Source organism: Cavia porcellus, unplaced genomic scaffold (assembly GCF_034190915.1).
Source record: "Cavia porcellus strain 051 isolate PalLab524CR breed Dunkin Hartley unplaced genomic scaffold, mCavPor4.1 scaffold_9, whole genome shotgun sequence".
Taxonomy (NCBI): domain Eukaryota; kingdom Metazoa; phylum Chordata; class Mammalia; order Rodentia; family Caviidae; genus Cavia; species Cavia porcellus.
In genome coordinates this window covers 63,983,955-64,000,822 of record NW_026947492.1, presented here as the reverse complement: position 1 = coordinate 64,000,822, position 16,868 = coordinate 63,983,955, and the positions used below count along the sequence as shown (strand labels likewise).

Genomic DNA, 16,868 nt, shown 5'->3' with positions numbered 1-16,868 from the left:
GCCTCTTAACTGAACATATCTTTAGATGAAAGTCATTTGCTAACAAAATCAGCTTATAAAAGTAATAGAGATAGCTAATACCTCAGATGTGTAAATTAAAACATAGAGAGCCACGGATTTAGCTGAGTGGCAAAGTGATTACCTGGCAAGCACAAAGTCCTGAGCTTGATCTCTGGTACCCCCACCCCAAAAAAAAGTCATAGGATCAGTGCTAGTGATGCACTTTCAATTTTAACACTATTAGAAAACCATATTTTATTAAGATTTTAAACAGTGCCTGAATCAAGTATATGTGTCTCCTACATGAGATATTTTGCTGCTAATATATACTGAATATTCAGTTTCAGAATTTCTGAAAGGATAAAATAAAACAGAATAACACAAAAACTATATAAGGTCATAAACATGTTAAAAGAGTAGTGATGTTTCTATATTTCTTTTACTATTTTGTTATCTATCAATTTCTATTTCTGAAAGATCCAGAGAGAAATCCTACAAGAAGAAAGACATAAATTATGTTTGACCCCTTTCTTCTTTCTTTAAAAATGAGTAACATAGAGTAGGTCTAGAAAGCACAAAGAAGCATGCATAAATCAAAGACATACTGAATTATCTTCCATAATATTTAAGAACAAAAAGCTGATCACTGATACAACAATTCCAATTACCTTAAAAAACCAACTAAAATTTTAAAAATCTGTAAATATAGAAGTTACTATCAGGCATGTACATTAGCATCAAAAAATCAATTTGAACTATGGAACCAGAGAAACACTCTTTTATCCCATGTTAATAAATGACTTCTTTGGCTGTTTTCCAGGTTTCTCTCTCCAAGCTCGCATGTTAGAAAAATACCACCATCTTTGATTTCAAGTTTAAGCCCCTCAATTAACTGTAATTCATTTTTGGCTGGAGCAGACTCTGGTACAGGTATGAGAACATGACTCAAATTGAGTGAACTGATCAACGGTCAGAGGACAGGATCACATAACTAACAATTTCATTCAATAATCCCATGAAGAGAGGAACAATTTCCAAACATCAGGCAGATTTTGAGGGAAGAATGTCAAACTGTTACTTTCTTAGCAAAAGGATGTGTAGGGTATTACACTGGGAGAATGGGTCAGCAATTAAGGAAAGAAAAATTTCAAATCTGCATTTTCTGCCCAAACTTACTCTGATCCGTATACTAATATGATTGGAATAAAATCAGAATTTCATTTACATTCTTGCTAAGCATAGAAAATTGTACAAAGATACTCTGTATAGCCTCATCTTAAAATGCTTGTAGTGCTAGATGAATCAATGTAGTACCATAGGTTCCTAAAGCTCTTTTGTAGTGGACTGAAAAGCTCAAGGTAGACATGATTTTGCACTCATACACCCTGAGTGGAAAGGTCAAACAGACAGTGGGTCAGCAAGCTCCATATTTTTTCTCGTATGTATTTAGTTCTCAGGCCATAAATGATGGGGTTTAAAGTGGGTGGAAGAATCAGGTACAAGTCAGCTAACAGCACTTGAGTGTGCAAGGGCACTGTGTCCTGCCCTAACCAGGCTACATAGATAGATGCCATCCCAGGAAAATAGTACAGGGCCATGACACACACATGAGAGCCACATGTGCCTAGTGCCTTCTGCTGAGCATTCTTAGAGGAAAGATTGAACACTGCCCTGAGAATCAAGATATAGGAAGCAGCAATGAAGACTACGTCAGAGCCCACAATAATGGAGGAACCAATTAAACTGTAGTAGAGACTGCTGGGCATGGGAGCACCACATGCCAATTTGGCCACAGCCATGTGCTCACAGTAAGAATGGGGAACTACATTGGAGCTACAGAACGGTAAATGACTCAACATCCAACTCAATGGAGACATGAATATGACAGCCCTGAAAGCAATAGTCACACTCATTATCTGCATCACTTTAGGTGTGAGAATTCTCTTGTAATGTAGTGGTTTGCAGATGGCTACATAGCGATCAAAAGCCATGGCCAGCAGCAGCCCTGTCTCTACAGCCGTGGCTGAATGGACAAAATACATTTGAGCAAAGCATGCATAGAAGTTGATGGAGCCATCTCCTACGCAAAAGATGCTCAGCATCTTGGGTACCACAGAAGAAGCCATAACAATGTCCACAGCAGCCAGAATACACAGGAAGCAATACATAGGCTCGTGGAGAGTGGAATCCATGCAGATTACAGTCATGAGGAGGGTGTTTCCCAGCAAGGCCATCGTGTACATGACAGACAGTGAGACAGCCATCCAAAGATGTAAAGACTGCAAACCTGGAATTCCCACAAGGAAGAAGGTGGCAGGATTTTCCATTGTGTTATTGTAGGGTGGTCCCAGCATCACAGGTAAGATTGCTTTTCTTTTAATTTATAAAGAGTTGTAAGAAAGAATGCAGACATATTAGATATGTCCCCTGTCTGTGGCAATAATAAATCCTCTGAGAATTCTCAGCTTGCGCATATTCAAGATCAGAGAAGTGGTATCTGGCAAATCAATCCTGCTCCAATTTCCATCCTCCTCCAGAGTTTCCACATACCTAATTTCTCTTCATTGTTCAAGGATCAACTCTTGGGGTTTTTCCTTTGGGAATTCTCTCTTCCTTCCTGTTGCATATCCTTACATAGCTTCTTTCTTACAGGCTTTCATGAAATCTCTCCTACCAACCCTTGAAGGATCTAAACTGACAGATTCATTCATCTACCTCTGACTTTATTGTATGCACGGAAGTGTGTATCTCTTGTTAGTGATTTTTTTCAATTAGTGAAACTTGACCTGTAGCACACAGTGAAAAGATGCATCTTATAAAGTGTATCTTACATTTTCCACATTTAAAAAAATAAATTAGAGGAATTTACCTTCTATCTCTTGTGCTTAGTCACTAACAATAATTATTTAATAAAACAATGAACTTCTTCAGATCATGTGTAATATTTTGTATCCTCAATATAATTCCTAGACAAAAGATGAACAAAGTATCTTTGTGGTTAAAAAGATTCATTAAGGGGCTGGGGATTTAGCTCAGAGGCATAAGTGCCTGCCTTTCAAGCAAGCAGTCGTGAGTTTGATCCCCGGTACCGATAAAAAGGAAAAAGACCAAAAAGAAAAAGAAAAAAAAAAAGATTCATTAATAAATTCAGGAAAATATGGTCATTAGAGAATAGCATTATCACTTTTCATATGAGATAATAAATGTTTAAAAACTTTTATAATCCTTTTATGGTCCTAGATTTCACTCCAACCCTTGAACTAGCTTCAATAGATTTAGTAATGACAGATAAATCAAGACTAACTTATGTACAAAACTTCCAATAAATTTTCTAATTCTTTAGCTACCATGATAAACTAGCAAGACAGTCTAGTCAACAATAAAGTTTTATTCTTTGGAAAGAGATAATAAACAATAGCACTAAAATAAGAACAGGTGTTTACAGCCTGAATATATTTCTCCATTCCTAATATAAAAAGATACAAGATAATTGTTACAATTAAATAAGATAAAATGTTTCATCTAATAGTACCACATAACAAGTGCTCAGTGAATATGGCATAAAGCTCCAAGTTTTTATAGCTGTGATATATACATACAACTCAACATTCAAAGTCTAAAATATAACTGTAGACACTTACCCAAGACATTCTTTACAGTGGAACAGTTTACACTGGAACAGTTTCAATACAGTAAAGAGATTTCCTAAACTGTACATCCAGAAGTTGTGCATTAGCCTTGCAATTTCTGTTTTTCACTGACTTTGCCTTCTGTCTTCCTCAGGTCACCGTGTCATGTGTGTGCTGACCTGGAGAGTGAAGCTGAAGTAGGGGTCAGCACTAACTACTTTTTCCTTCCTGCTTGACATCCTGTTAGTTCCCTTCACTTTAGGTTGATTGGTTTCCTTGATGTTGCATGGTACTTGTGCACATGTACATTCTTCATCCCTCTGAGAACACTCCTTAAAAGGGGTTCTACTTCATCAGTGATATCGCTCAGTCTTGAGAGATGTTAACTAGATTTTCTTCTAGGAACCCTTGGTTTACTTAAATACAACATAAAGATTTTCACATTTCAATTATTCCACTCAAAATGTATTACTGGCCAACAGCATCTAAAAGCAAAAGAGGAGAGATTAAAGCAATGCTTCTAGAGTCTGGAGTCTATTATTAAATTAAATTAAATTAAATTATCTAAAGTCATACTCTCCCTAGATTGAAAATGTTACGTTGTTGCTTGTTAACCATGTGTCTTGGCCAAATAGTGTAAACGATCTGAATTTTAATTTATTCCTCAGTAAAATGGAGATTATACTCCCTACATCAAAAAGACATTTTAAGATTTAGTTGAGAAGATATGCAACAGTGCTCAACATTCTGGTTCATACACAGGTGATCAATAAAGTATAGCTAACAAAAATGTAACAATTGTACCCACAGAATCTTCTACCTGTAAATTGCTTTATACAGTGTACATTAATAAAAGTGACCCAGAAAACAAATTGAAAAAAAACCCAACTTGTACTACCTGATCTCTTCTCTTGTCCTCTCATAATCTCCCACTGACAATGTCCAAACCAGTGAATATATAGGAAAAGGGATTCACTGAGTTCTTTATAAAACAATTAAGTTTAGGAGTTTTTCATTGTTTGTTTACTTGCATGCTTGCTTTGTTTCCATTGTCGCTTTGGTGGAAAGGAATCTCCGCCACTTGCCTTCAGTGCATCACTAATAACAAAATAATTAGTCCTTCTGGTGCCATGTAACAATACTTACTAAAAGGAAACTGGATTAAGGGTAGAGTATAAGTGGTTATGAAAAACATACTCAATCCAGGATAAATTCATGCTTCAATTCTTATTACTCACTAATCATTCAACTCCCTGGGGACAGGGACATGCACCTTTAGTTGCAGACCTCCATTCAAGATCCAAAATGTGGACTGGATCATGTTAAGTCCAATTGATTTCCTTCATCAACCTCTCAAGTCCTAATGTTTTATCTGACAAGGCCTCTGACTGGTGGATCACACTAACTGTGCGACTTCAGTGGGCTTAACAGGAACCATAATTACTCCAAGAATTATTTCTTAGGTTTCCGGACAACATTCAGTGAAGGGGTGATTTGCCAAACCTCAAGTCTACCCTGACTTCAGCTATAATTTCCTGGGCCTCCCCTCAGGAAGAGATTTCCAAGCAGGCAAATTGCCACATCCTTACATTCAAACACTACCTCTACTTCCTCTCTTTTCATGTTTCTTCAGGTGCTTTGGATCTCCCTAAATAATTAGATAAGCACATTGAAAAAATTATGCTCTCAAAATCTCAGTTGTTACAGTGAATATTTTCACTGTTATGAGCACCAAAAAAAACATACATATATATATATATATATATATATATATATATATATATATATTCATATGGTTCTTCATCCTGAGTGTGTGGCATACATTTGTCACTTCCACTGGCTTCTTGCAGAACTGAGCACTGGTTGACTTAGCTTGCAGGTCAGCTCAGCAGCCTTGAAGAGAGTGCTCTGACATTTTCTACAAAACCACAAAACTTACACCTGATAGAAAATTATCATCTGTATTGAAACAAACAAACCAGCACCAAAACCAAAAACTGGTAAACGATTTGATATATCAAATAAAGTAGGAAGTACAGCAATTCAGATTGTAAGACTTTTAGTAGATGTTGGGGGGAACACAGAGTGAGACATCTTCAAAGATAGAGCAGCAGAGGACAAGCAAAAGCTTTCAGAATATTATGGTTTAGAGTAGGGAAACAATCTAGGGAGTCCTAAAACTACCATACAGTCTGATGTCACAAATTCAGGACTGAGCATCACTGATCTTAGATCTGAACTGGATCAAGGGATCTAGGATTTCTACACTCTGTACTCACCTGTGAGCCAGCATCTTCCTCTCTGGGCTCCCTTTATAAACCTACCTTTTTTTCAGGACAACTTCCCTTTATTCTCTGCCCCATCCTTCCTCTCTGCAGCCCTGTGAATCTCACTTCATCATACTTTTCATGATTTTTAGAATGTTTTGTTTCCTCTTCATTTATATTTCTTCTTGATTCACACTGTTAAGGGTTTTTAAATGCTATAAATATTTTCAAAGGAAAGAACATTTGGATTGGTAAGTTTTCTCAACTTTTTATGGGTGAGGGGTTGAGGCAGAGTCTCACTGTATAGTCGAGGCTGACTTTGAATTCATTATGTAGCCCAGGCTGGCCTAAAACTCACAGTCAGCCTCCTACTTCAGCCTCCAAAGTGCTAGAATTACAGGCATGCACCACCACATTCAGTTGGCTTTCTCTTTTTTAAGTTTTATTTCTCTAAATTTATTGGTACTGAAATTTGTCTTGCTGTGATCAAAATGAAATTCAAAAAGATCCGTTGTCAAATGAGTCATCTCTTTTTTAAAAAAGGATCTTGGCTTGTGGTTCAGTGATTTTTTAGCATCACTGCTTGCTCTCTCATTTCTTTGTTGATTCTTTGATTAGAACATAACATACACAGTATAAAATGTAGAACTCTAAAGTGCAAAGCTTGATAAACTCCATACTCTGGACACAAGCACATTCACGTAACCACTACCAGGATAAACATGCCAATACAATCACTCCTGGTTGTTGAGGTGCATTGTTTTCATGACACCCTGGCCAAATTCTCCTGAGACACATTTGCAGCCTTGCCTCTGCCTTGCCTTCAACACTGAAGACACCCTGATAAGCACCTAGAGACTCAGTCACTGAAGACTAGCTTAGATAAGTCATTAGCAGCAATAACTAAATCAGAATATGTAAAATTTTCCTTCCTATCTAAAGGATAAGATGGTGATAACTCAAATTAAAACTGTCTTAAAGGCCAAGTACCAATTCATAGCTCATCTAAATCCAGCCTTTCTGTTTATAACAATCCTGTCCCCTTTTCTAGTGGCTCCCATCCTCAACCAAACATACTTCAGCTCTACCACTTGGCTTCTTTCTTTATAATTCTTGATTCCTGAAAACTCCTCACCATCCCAAAGTTGGACTTACTCTTTCTTCTTGTTGGTTTGAACAGAAGCACTCATATTCTTGTTTCCTCATCTACCTCCTCCATTTCTCATCATTTCCAGAAGTTGGTATCAGTGGATCTGCTCAGTCTTTTCTACTTGGGTTAAGTTCTTCAATCTTCCTTCTGGAATGACCCTTGCCTTGAAAAATCCATAGCCTAATTTCCCAATTACCAGGTCAGTTACCCATACCTTTGGAATTTTCTTTTTACAACTATTTCTGGTGGTCTATGCTTGGTAGTCTAATAGAAGGAGTATTTATATAAGATTCTTCAGAATGATCAATAAGAGTCACAGGACACAAAACGTAACAATGCGGAGTGCTGGTAAGTATCATGTTTTACAAAAATATCCACCTGAAACTCCCTTTTGCTATCAGATATGCTATCATCCTACCTTTTCTCTAGATATCCCAATTTACCCCGCCTCTGCCCTGCAGCCAAACACTGTAACTCCTCCAGAGAATGGTTTTTCTCTGTGCTTTGTCCCTGGGGTTTTCAGATTGCAAGAGTAGACAATTCTCAGTACATTAAAAGTCTTTGTGTTTTCAAGTCCTCAGAGGACATCTGCACATTAGAATAAGAATATAGAGCACATCCTGAAAGGAAAATACATCCAAAATTTATCAGGGCTGTGAAACTTTGCTATACCAGGTACTCTGATAGATGCCTTTCTATGCTTGGCTTATTCTTTTTTCTTAAACTTCAGAGCCAGCTGCCATCATTGCATCAACATTCTACAGATAAATGTGAAGTTGAAAAATCACAAACCTAGTAAATCAGATAATCATGATGCAGATTCTAGTAACCATAGTGCGTTTTGCTTTGTTTACACTGAGAGTGTGCTTAAACTCTCAAATTTTACCATGCTGCCCTCAATTCTTCTAGGAACTCATGGTAGGCTCTGCTCATTAAATTTTTTCTCATGACACTCAGCTGTTAAAGTACTATTTGAATACAAAAAAATAGAATATCAGAGAGACCAAGAAAGATAAATTCTCCAAACTAAAGGAAGAATTCAGACACCAGCACAAAGATATGAAAAGCAAAATGCTCTCCAACTGAGAACAAACAACTTCTTATTTACACTTCCCACAAGACCTCTGGTTGCTTAGTCTTTCCTCCTCAGAATATTGCCACAATTTCCTAGAAGGCATCTGTAGTATATACTAAGATGACACTGATGTTCTCCTTCCCTCTCTCCCTCCCTATGATAGTCTTCCTCATATGTAATTCCCTTCCCTTGAATATAGAATGGAGCTCAGGACTCACTTGAAGGAAAGTAATGGGACATCAATTAATTTACAAAAAGACCGTGCTGTGCTTTCTATCTTACTCATTCTCCACCACTATCTTCCTCACTCTTTCTGAGGCCAGGTATCTGCCACATTATGAGCTATCCTCTTCAGAGAGGTAAGCATGGCAAAGAAATTGTCTCTGAAGAATAATCAACAAGGATTTAAGGTCCCACAGCAGCAACATGAGTGAATCTGAGAGTGAATCTTCTGAAGCTTGAAACAGTCATCGAGTGAAGTCAGAATTTATCTTCCTTGAACTGAATCGTTACAGGACTGCTGCTCAACACTTCAATGGCAGTCTATGAGACCTTGAGCAAAGGACACCCAGCCAAGCTTCACTCAGATTCTTGATGCCTGGAAACTATGACATAATCTACAGAAAAAAATAATAAGGCAGTAGCTAACTGTGGCTTCAAATATAACAATGGATTGAATTTGAGGCCATCAATGGTCATTGTTGCTGTCAGGGATAGTTAGTCACCTGGTTGTGAATATCAGAACAATTTAGGTCTTAAAACTGCATGGAAATCTGTGGGCAAGATGATTATCTTTCCTGACCATTAATCAGGTAATGCTGTGCCACTAGAAATTAAAAGACAGATTTCAAAGTAATGTTGCTTATGCTCCAATGTGTCAGTTTACTTACAGCATTCTGTGTCTGGAAGCCATTTATAAGTCAGAGAAATGGACAGAGGATAAATCATAAATACCCTCTAGGCTATTCATCTAAATTATATCTCACATTCAATATACCTTAACCCTGCTGCTCTTAGAAGGCATAAGCTATCAGAAGATCTACATCAGAAAGCAGACAGTTTTGGGATTATGTATTTCCTCCCACATGCACAGAGCTATATGAAAGATACTTGCTTAGTTTAGAATGGAGAAATACTTTTAAAACTTTAAAATAAATTTTAGACAATCTCATAAGTACAAGGGGAAATAAAAATATAGGATAAGTATTATTCTATTCTGATTTTAAAAACAGGGTCATTTACAGAAAGAATAGCTTTAATGGCACTAAGATATTTATCAAGATGATCAAATTCACTAATAGACAGTATTTGTCCATAATTATGGCAAAAACAAAAAGTTGGATAGCTCTACACATTGGGGAGGATTTGAGTGTGTAGAGATGCTCATGTACAGCCTTAAAAGCATATTAACAGAGAGACAGTTTCATTATATCCCGGGAGCTGAATGTACACAAGGTGATTCCCAGCACACGGGAGAAGCTTTGGAACATTGCCTCCAGCCAGCAAGGCATTTCTGAGCATCGTAAATCACTGGAGGAAGCATATGAGGTCCCCACAGGCCTAACGGGGCACACAGGGAAAACTTTGGAATATCACTCAAAACCAGGAAATATAGGAAAATAAAAAAACAAAAGAGCAAAATGCAATCACAAACCTTGAGCCCATTCCAAGCAAGCCTAGGAGACACAGACATAGAAGAAAATCTAAGCTATACACATGAAATTCCTGAAATGATAACAGCTGAAGTAAAGAAACAACTCTGAGAAGCTATAAAAGAACTCAGATCAGAAATAATCTCCCAGGTAAAAGAAGAAATGATAAATGTAATGAAAGAACTTCTGAACACATCTAAAGAAGACATAGCTAAAAAATTAGAGTAACAGTGCAAAAAGATGGAAACCCTGAATGAACAATATAAGAAACAAACAGGATGCATGAAGCAGATTCAAAGAGATATACAGGAAATAAAAAATTCCATTGAAAGTTAGCAAAACCATCTCAACAAAAGTAAAGACAGATGTTCAGACCTCAAAGACAAGATTGCAGCTAGTGAACAGGAGAGGAAAGACATTTTAAACATAACATAGGAACAAGAAATAAGAAATCAGGAAATAACAATTGAACAGCTGCAAGATGATACAAAGAAAAAAATATAAAATTGATAGGGATAAATAAAAAAGGTGACAATACAAATTATATCAACAGGCTATTTACAGAAATAATAGCTGAAAATTTCCCAAATATGAGGATGTAAATTGACATACAGGTCAGTGAAGCATATGGAACTCCAAACAACTGTAACCAAAATGAAGCTACACCCAGACATATAATAATCAAGATCCCAGAAACCCAGCAAAAAAAAAAAGAACATTAAAATCTGTTAGAAGAGACAGATCACCTATAAAGGAAAGCCTTATCAGACTTCTCAACACAAGCAATGAAGTCAAGAAGAGCATGGAGTACTCTTCATGGAGAACAGATCCTAAGGAAAATGACTTTAACCCAGACTGATGTACCCTGAAAAACTGTGCTTCAAAATGGATGGAGAAATAAGATACTTCTATGACAAAGAACATCTGAAGGACTTCATGACCATCAAACCAACCTTACAAAGAATACTGAAAGACGTTCCAGATAGGCATAGGAAAAAGTCACTAAGCAAGGCAGACAATTAAACAGAGTGGAAAGGTAAAGAAACAACAGCATAAAGATAACAGGTCCAAAATAAACCATCAGGTATGACCATTAATGTAAATGGCCTCAAAGAAACAGACTGGCAGAATAGATTAAGAAATAACATCCAACCATATGTTGTGTACAAGAAAACCATCTAACCCAAAGGGAAACTCATAGACTGACAATCAAAAGATGGGAAACAATACTTCATGCAACAGGAACCAAAAAAACAAACAAACAAACAAAAACAAAAAGGGTACCTATTCTATTGGCAGACAATGTGAACTTCAAATCAAGAATGATCCAAAGAGATACACTATCCCCACAGCACAGCCTATTTGGGACTTTCACACCGTATGAGTGCAGAGGAAGGGCTGGGCAGATCTGGGGTGCCTTCATCCACCTCCCTGTGTATCTGGAGGACTGTGGATATCTCAGCAAGCAGGTGAACATCACCAGTTCCAGAGGCCCTGCGGCCTGCAGTAAGTGCCCAGTGCACTCTGCCCAAAGCCCAGACTGTTCGGGACCCTCCAGGCTTCCGGGTGCAGTGAACTGGCTAAGTGGGTCTGAGGCATCTACATCTGCCTCCCCATTCCGGCGGTGCTCTGAGAACTGTGAAGTTTTCAGCAAGCAGGTAGGCGCACATTATCCCTGGAGGCCAGCCTATTTGGGACTCTCACACCATCTGGGTGCAGAGGAAGGGCTGGACAGATCTGGGGTGCCTGCATCTGCCTCCCCATGTGTCTGGAGGACTGTGGATATCTCAGCAAGCAGGCGAACATCACCAGTTCCGGAGGCCCCGCAGCCTGCGGTAAGTGCCCAGTGAGCTCTGCCCAAAGCCCAGACTGTTTGGGACCCTCCAGGCTTCTGGGTGCAGTTAAGTGGCTAAGTGGGTCTGAGGTATCTACACCTGCCTCCCCACTCCAGCTGCGCTCGGAGAACTGTGGAGTTTCCAGCAAGCAGGTGGGCGCACAGTGTCCCTGGAGCCCAGCTTATCTGGAACTACAGAGTTCTAAACAGGCAGAAGAGGGCCACTGGTTCTAGAGGCCCAGCGGCCTGGGGGAACTGGGTGCCAGAGTCCCAGGAGCTGCAAACATAGAAGTGGATTTCCAACAGACCCTGAGGAAACTTTCAAATAACACTTGAAACACAGAAATATAGGAAAATGACACAATGAAAGACCAAATTACAACCTCAAAAGTCCAGCCCATCTCAAGAAACCCTAGGAGTGATATATATAGGAGAAAATATATGCCATACACTTCAAATATCAGACATAATAGCTACTGAAATAAACAAGCAACTCCAGGAAGCTTCAAGGGAATTCAAACTCAAAATAAACTCCCAGATAAAAGAAGAAATGCTAAAAGAAATGAAAGAGATTCTGAATATATCTAAAGAAAACACAGTTTAAAAATTGGAGGAACTAAAGAAAAAGATAGAATCCCTAGATGAGCAATATAAGAAACAAACAGAACACATAAAGCAGATGCACAGAGATATACAGGAAATAAAAAACTCCACTGAAAGCTGTAAAAACCACCTCAATGAAAGTGAAGACAGAATTTCAGACCTTGAAGACAGGATTGCAGCTAGTGAACAGGAAAGGAAAGATCTTTTAAAATTAACAAGGAATCAGGAAATAACAATTCAACAACTGCAAGATGATGCAAAGAAAAATAACATAAGATTGATAGGGATTAAATGAAAAGGAAGGGGACAACATAAAGGATGTAAAGAGGATATTTAGTGAAGTAATAGCTGAAAATTTGCCAAGCATGAGATCAAAAACCGACATCAGGTTCAGTGAAGCCTATAGAACTCCAGATAGTCATATCCAAAATAAAACTACACCTAGACATATAATAATCACCATCCCAGAAATCCAACACAAGAATAGCTTATTAAAGGCTGTCAGAGAGGAAAGACAGATCACTTATAAAGGAAAACCTATCAGAATCACAGCAGACTTCTCAGCACAAACAATAAAGTCAAGAAGAGCATGGAGTGAAGTATTCCAGATCCTAAAACAAAATGATTTCCAACCTAGACTGATGTGCTCTGCAAAACTATCATTCAAAATCAATGGTGAAATACAATACTTCCATGACAAAGAACAGATGAAGAACTTCATCAACACCAAGGAAACCCTGCAAAAAATATTGAAAGACAGTTTAGATACACAAAAGAAAAAACCACTAAGCAAAGCAGATAATTAAACAGAACAGAAACATAAATATGCAACAGCAGAGAGATAACATGTCAACAATAAAGCAGCATATAACAGTTATAACCATTAATGTAAATGGTCTCAATGCCCCAATCAAAAGAAAAAGACGAGCAGAATGGATCAAGAAACAAAACCATATGCTGTTTACAGGAAATCCATCTAAACCAGAAGGATACTGAGAGACTGAAAGTCAAAAGGTGGAAAATAATACTTCATGCAACAGGAATCCAAAAAAAAGCAGGAGTAGCCATTCAGTTTACAGACAACGTGAACTTTAAACCAATAATAACCAGAAAGGACAAAGAAAGTCACTACATACTCATTAGAGGAAAACTCCAAGAGGAAGAGATAACTATCTTAAATATATATACACCAAACTCCAGAGCACCCAATTATATTAAACAACTATTAACAGAAATGAAAACTCAAATTATCAGTAACACAATTGTAACAGGAGACCTTAATACACCACTGACACCAAGGGACAGATCAACCAGACAGAAAATGAGCAAAGAAATAACAGAACTGAATCACACCTGTGAACAAATGGACTTGATAGACATATGCAGAATGTTCCACCCAACAACATCAGAATACACATTCTTCTCAGCAGTACATGGGTCATTCTCTAAAATAGACCATATATTAGTTCACACAACATATTTAAACAAATACAAAAGAGTTGAAATCATCCCTTGCATGTTATCAGATCATAGAAATTTGAAATTAGAAATTAATGATAAAAGATACTGCAAAAATCCCACACACACATGGAAACTGAATAACACACTCAAGTAATCAGTGGCTCACAGAAGAAATTAAACAATATCTACAAGAAAATGGAAATGCAGATACAACTTACCGGAATCTGTGGGATGCAATGAAAGCCATCCTCAGAGGAAAATTTATTGCACTGAGTTCCCACATCAGGAATACAAATAAATAACCTGATGCTACACCTCAAACAGTTAGAAAAAGAAGAGCAAGTCAAGCCCAAAGGCAAAAGAAGACAGGAAATTATAAAAATCAGAGCAGAAATCAATGCAATAGAGACTAAGAAAACAATCCAAAGAATCAACGAATCAAAGAGTTGGTTCTTTCAAAGTATAAATAAAATCGATAAGCCCCTAGCCAACCTTATTTAAAAAGGGAAGAAAAAGCTCAAATTTATGCAATAAGAAATGAAAAAGGTGAAATCACTACAGACTCTACAGAAATACAGAACATCATCAACACCTATTTCGAAAACCTCTACTCTCAAAGGTTTGATAACACAGAAGAAATAGAGTGATTCTTAGAAACATATGAAGTACCAAAGCTAGATCAGGAGTATGTAAAACTGCTGAATAACCCAGTCTCTACTAATGAAATTGAAAATGTAATTAAATCCTTACCTATAAAGAAGAGCCCAGGCCCAGATGGATTCACTGCAGAATTCTACAAGAAATACAAAGAAGACCTAATGCCGACACTCCTCAAACTATTCAGTGAAATTGAAAGGGAAGCAATCCTTCCTAAGTCATTCCTAGAAGCAAATATTACTCTAGTACCAAAACCTGAGAAAGACCCAACTAAAAAAGAGAACTATAGACCGATCTCCCTAATGAACACAGATGCAAAAATCCTCAATAAAATATTGGCAAATAGGATGCAGCAAATCATCAAGAAAATTATACACCATGAACAAGTGGGATTCATCCCAGGAATGCAGGGATGAATACGTAACATACGTAAATCAATAAATGTAATCCACCATATCAATAAAGCCAAAAGTAAGAATCACATGATCATTTCCATAGATGCAGAAAAAGCCTTTGATAAGGTCCAACATTTATTCATGATAAGAACTTTATAGAAAATTGGAATAAATAGTCTTTACCTCAATATAATAAAGGCCATTTATGTCAAACCAATAGCCAGCATCATACTAAATGGCCAAAATTGAAAGACTTTGCTTGAAAATCAGGCACAAGACAAGGATGTCCTTTATCACTACTCCTATTTAATATAGTACTGGAAGTACTAACCAGAGCAATTAGACAAGAGAGAGAAATAAAACGGCTAAAGATAGGAAAAGAAGAAGTTAAATTATCATTGTTTGCAGATGACATGATTGTCTACATAGAAGGCCCCCTAAACTCCATTGAAAGACTCTTAGATATAATAAATAAATTCAGTAATGTAGCTGGCTACAAAATCAATACTCACAAATCAATAGCATTCCCATAAACTAACAAGAAAATCACAGAGAAGGAAATAAGAGAAACCACACTCTTCATACTAGCAAGCAAAATATGAAATATTTAGGAATTACTCTTACAAAAGAAGTGAAAGACCTATACAGGGAAAATTATAATACACTGAAAAAAGAAATTGAAAATGATCTTAGAAAATAGAAAGACATCCCATGCTCATGGATAGGAAGAACAAACATTGTGAAAATGGCCATTCTCCCAAAACTGTTATACAAGTTCAATGCAATCCCAATAAAAATACCATCAATATACCTTATAAATCTAGAGAAATCACTTCTAAATTGATCTGGAACCAGAAGAGACCTAGAATAGCAAAAGCAATTCTAAGCAGCACAGGCAAGGCAGGAGGCATCACAATCCCTGACTTGAAGTTATACTACAAAGCAACAGTAGTCAAATCAACATGGTACTAGAATCAAAACAGAGCCAAAGATCAATGGAATAGATTAGAAGATACAACCACAACTACAAACACACTCAACCACCTTATCTTTGATAAAGGAGTCAAGCAGGTTCACTGGAAGAACGACAGTTTCTTTAATAAATGGTGTTGGAAAAACTGGCTCTCCATTTGCTGAAAACTAAAGCTAGACCCATGCCTATCACCATGTACTAAATTAAAATCTAAATGGATCAAAAATTGAATATTAAAACAAAAACACTAAATCTATTGGAAGACAAATTGGGTAGAAACCTTGAAGACATAGGGGTAGGTAGAGAATTCATGAACAGGACTCAAACTGCACGGGAAATACTTCCCAGAATCAATAACTGTGACTACCTCTTATTAAAAACTTTCTGCATGTCAAAAGAAATCTCCAGCATAGTGAAAAGAAAACCCACAAACTGGGAAAAGATCTTAGTGAAGACCCCCTCAGACAAGGGACTTTTGTCTAAAACATATAAAGAATTTAAAAAAAAACTCAGACCCCCAAAATTAAAAGATCCAATCCAAAAATGGGCATCTGTGATGAATACGCACTTCTCAGATGAAGAAATACAAATGGCAAGTAAATACATGAAAAAATGTTCATCCTCATTGGTCATTAGAGAAATGCAAATTAAAACCACACTGAGATTCCATCTCACTCCTGAAAGGATGGCCAGGATCAAGAAAACCAACAACAACAAATGCTGGAGAGGCTGTGGGGAAAAAGGAACTCTCCTACACTGTTGGTGGGAGTGTAGATTGGTACAACCTTTGTGGAGGTCAGTCTGGAGATTTCTCAAAAAGCTGAGATTGGAAGTCCCTTTTGTTCCAGCTATTCCACTTTTAGGCATATTCCCAGAAGAACTGAAAGCATCATACCACAGTGATATATGTGCACCTATGTTTATAGCAGCACAATTTGTAATTGCCAGATCTTGGAAACAACCCAAGTGTCCATCAACTGAGGAATGGATAAAAAAGTTGTGGTATTTCTATACAATGGAGTATTACTCAGCTATAAAGAAAGATCACATTGAGATATTTATAATAAATCGGTGCAGTTTGAGACCATACTCATAAGTGAAATAAATCAATCTCACATGTGTGAATACTGAATAGTTTCCCTAATGTAAGTAATGATTAAAATATATAAAAG

General features: G+C 37.2%; 1 protein-coding gene across 1 annotated transcript; it reads right to left on the bottom strand.

Moving 5' to 3' along the window:
* Positions 1–1,376: 1,376 nt before the first annotated feature.
* On the bottom strand, positions 1,377–2,354 carry LOC100719567 (olfactory receptor 52I1-like). Its single transcript, XM_003463424.2, has one exon. The coding sequence runs from the start codon at positions 2,352–2,354 to the stop codon at positions 1,377–1,379; it is 978 nt and encodes a 325-aa protein (XP_003463472.2).
* Positions 2,355–16,868: the final 14,514 nt, after the last annotated feature.

Excerpts from the sequence above, each read along its gene's own strand:
- LOC100719567 (XM_003463424.2), bottom strand. The coding sequence starts at position 2,354 with ATGCTGGGACCACCCTACAATAACACAATGGAAAATCCTGCCACCTTC.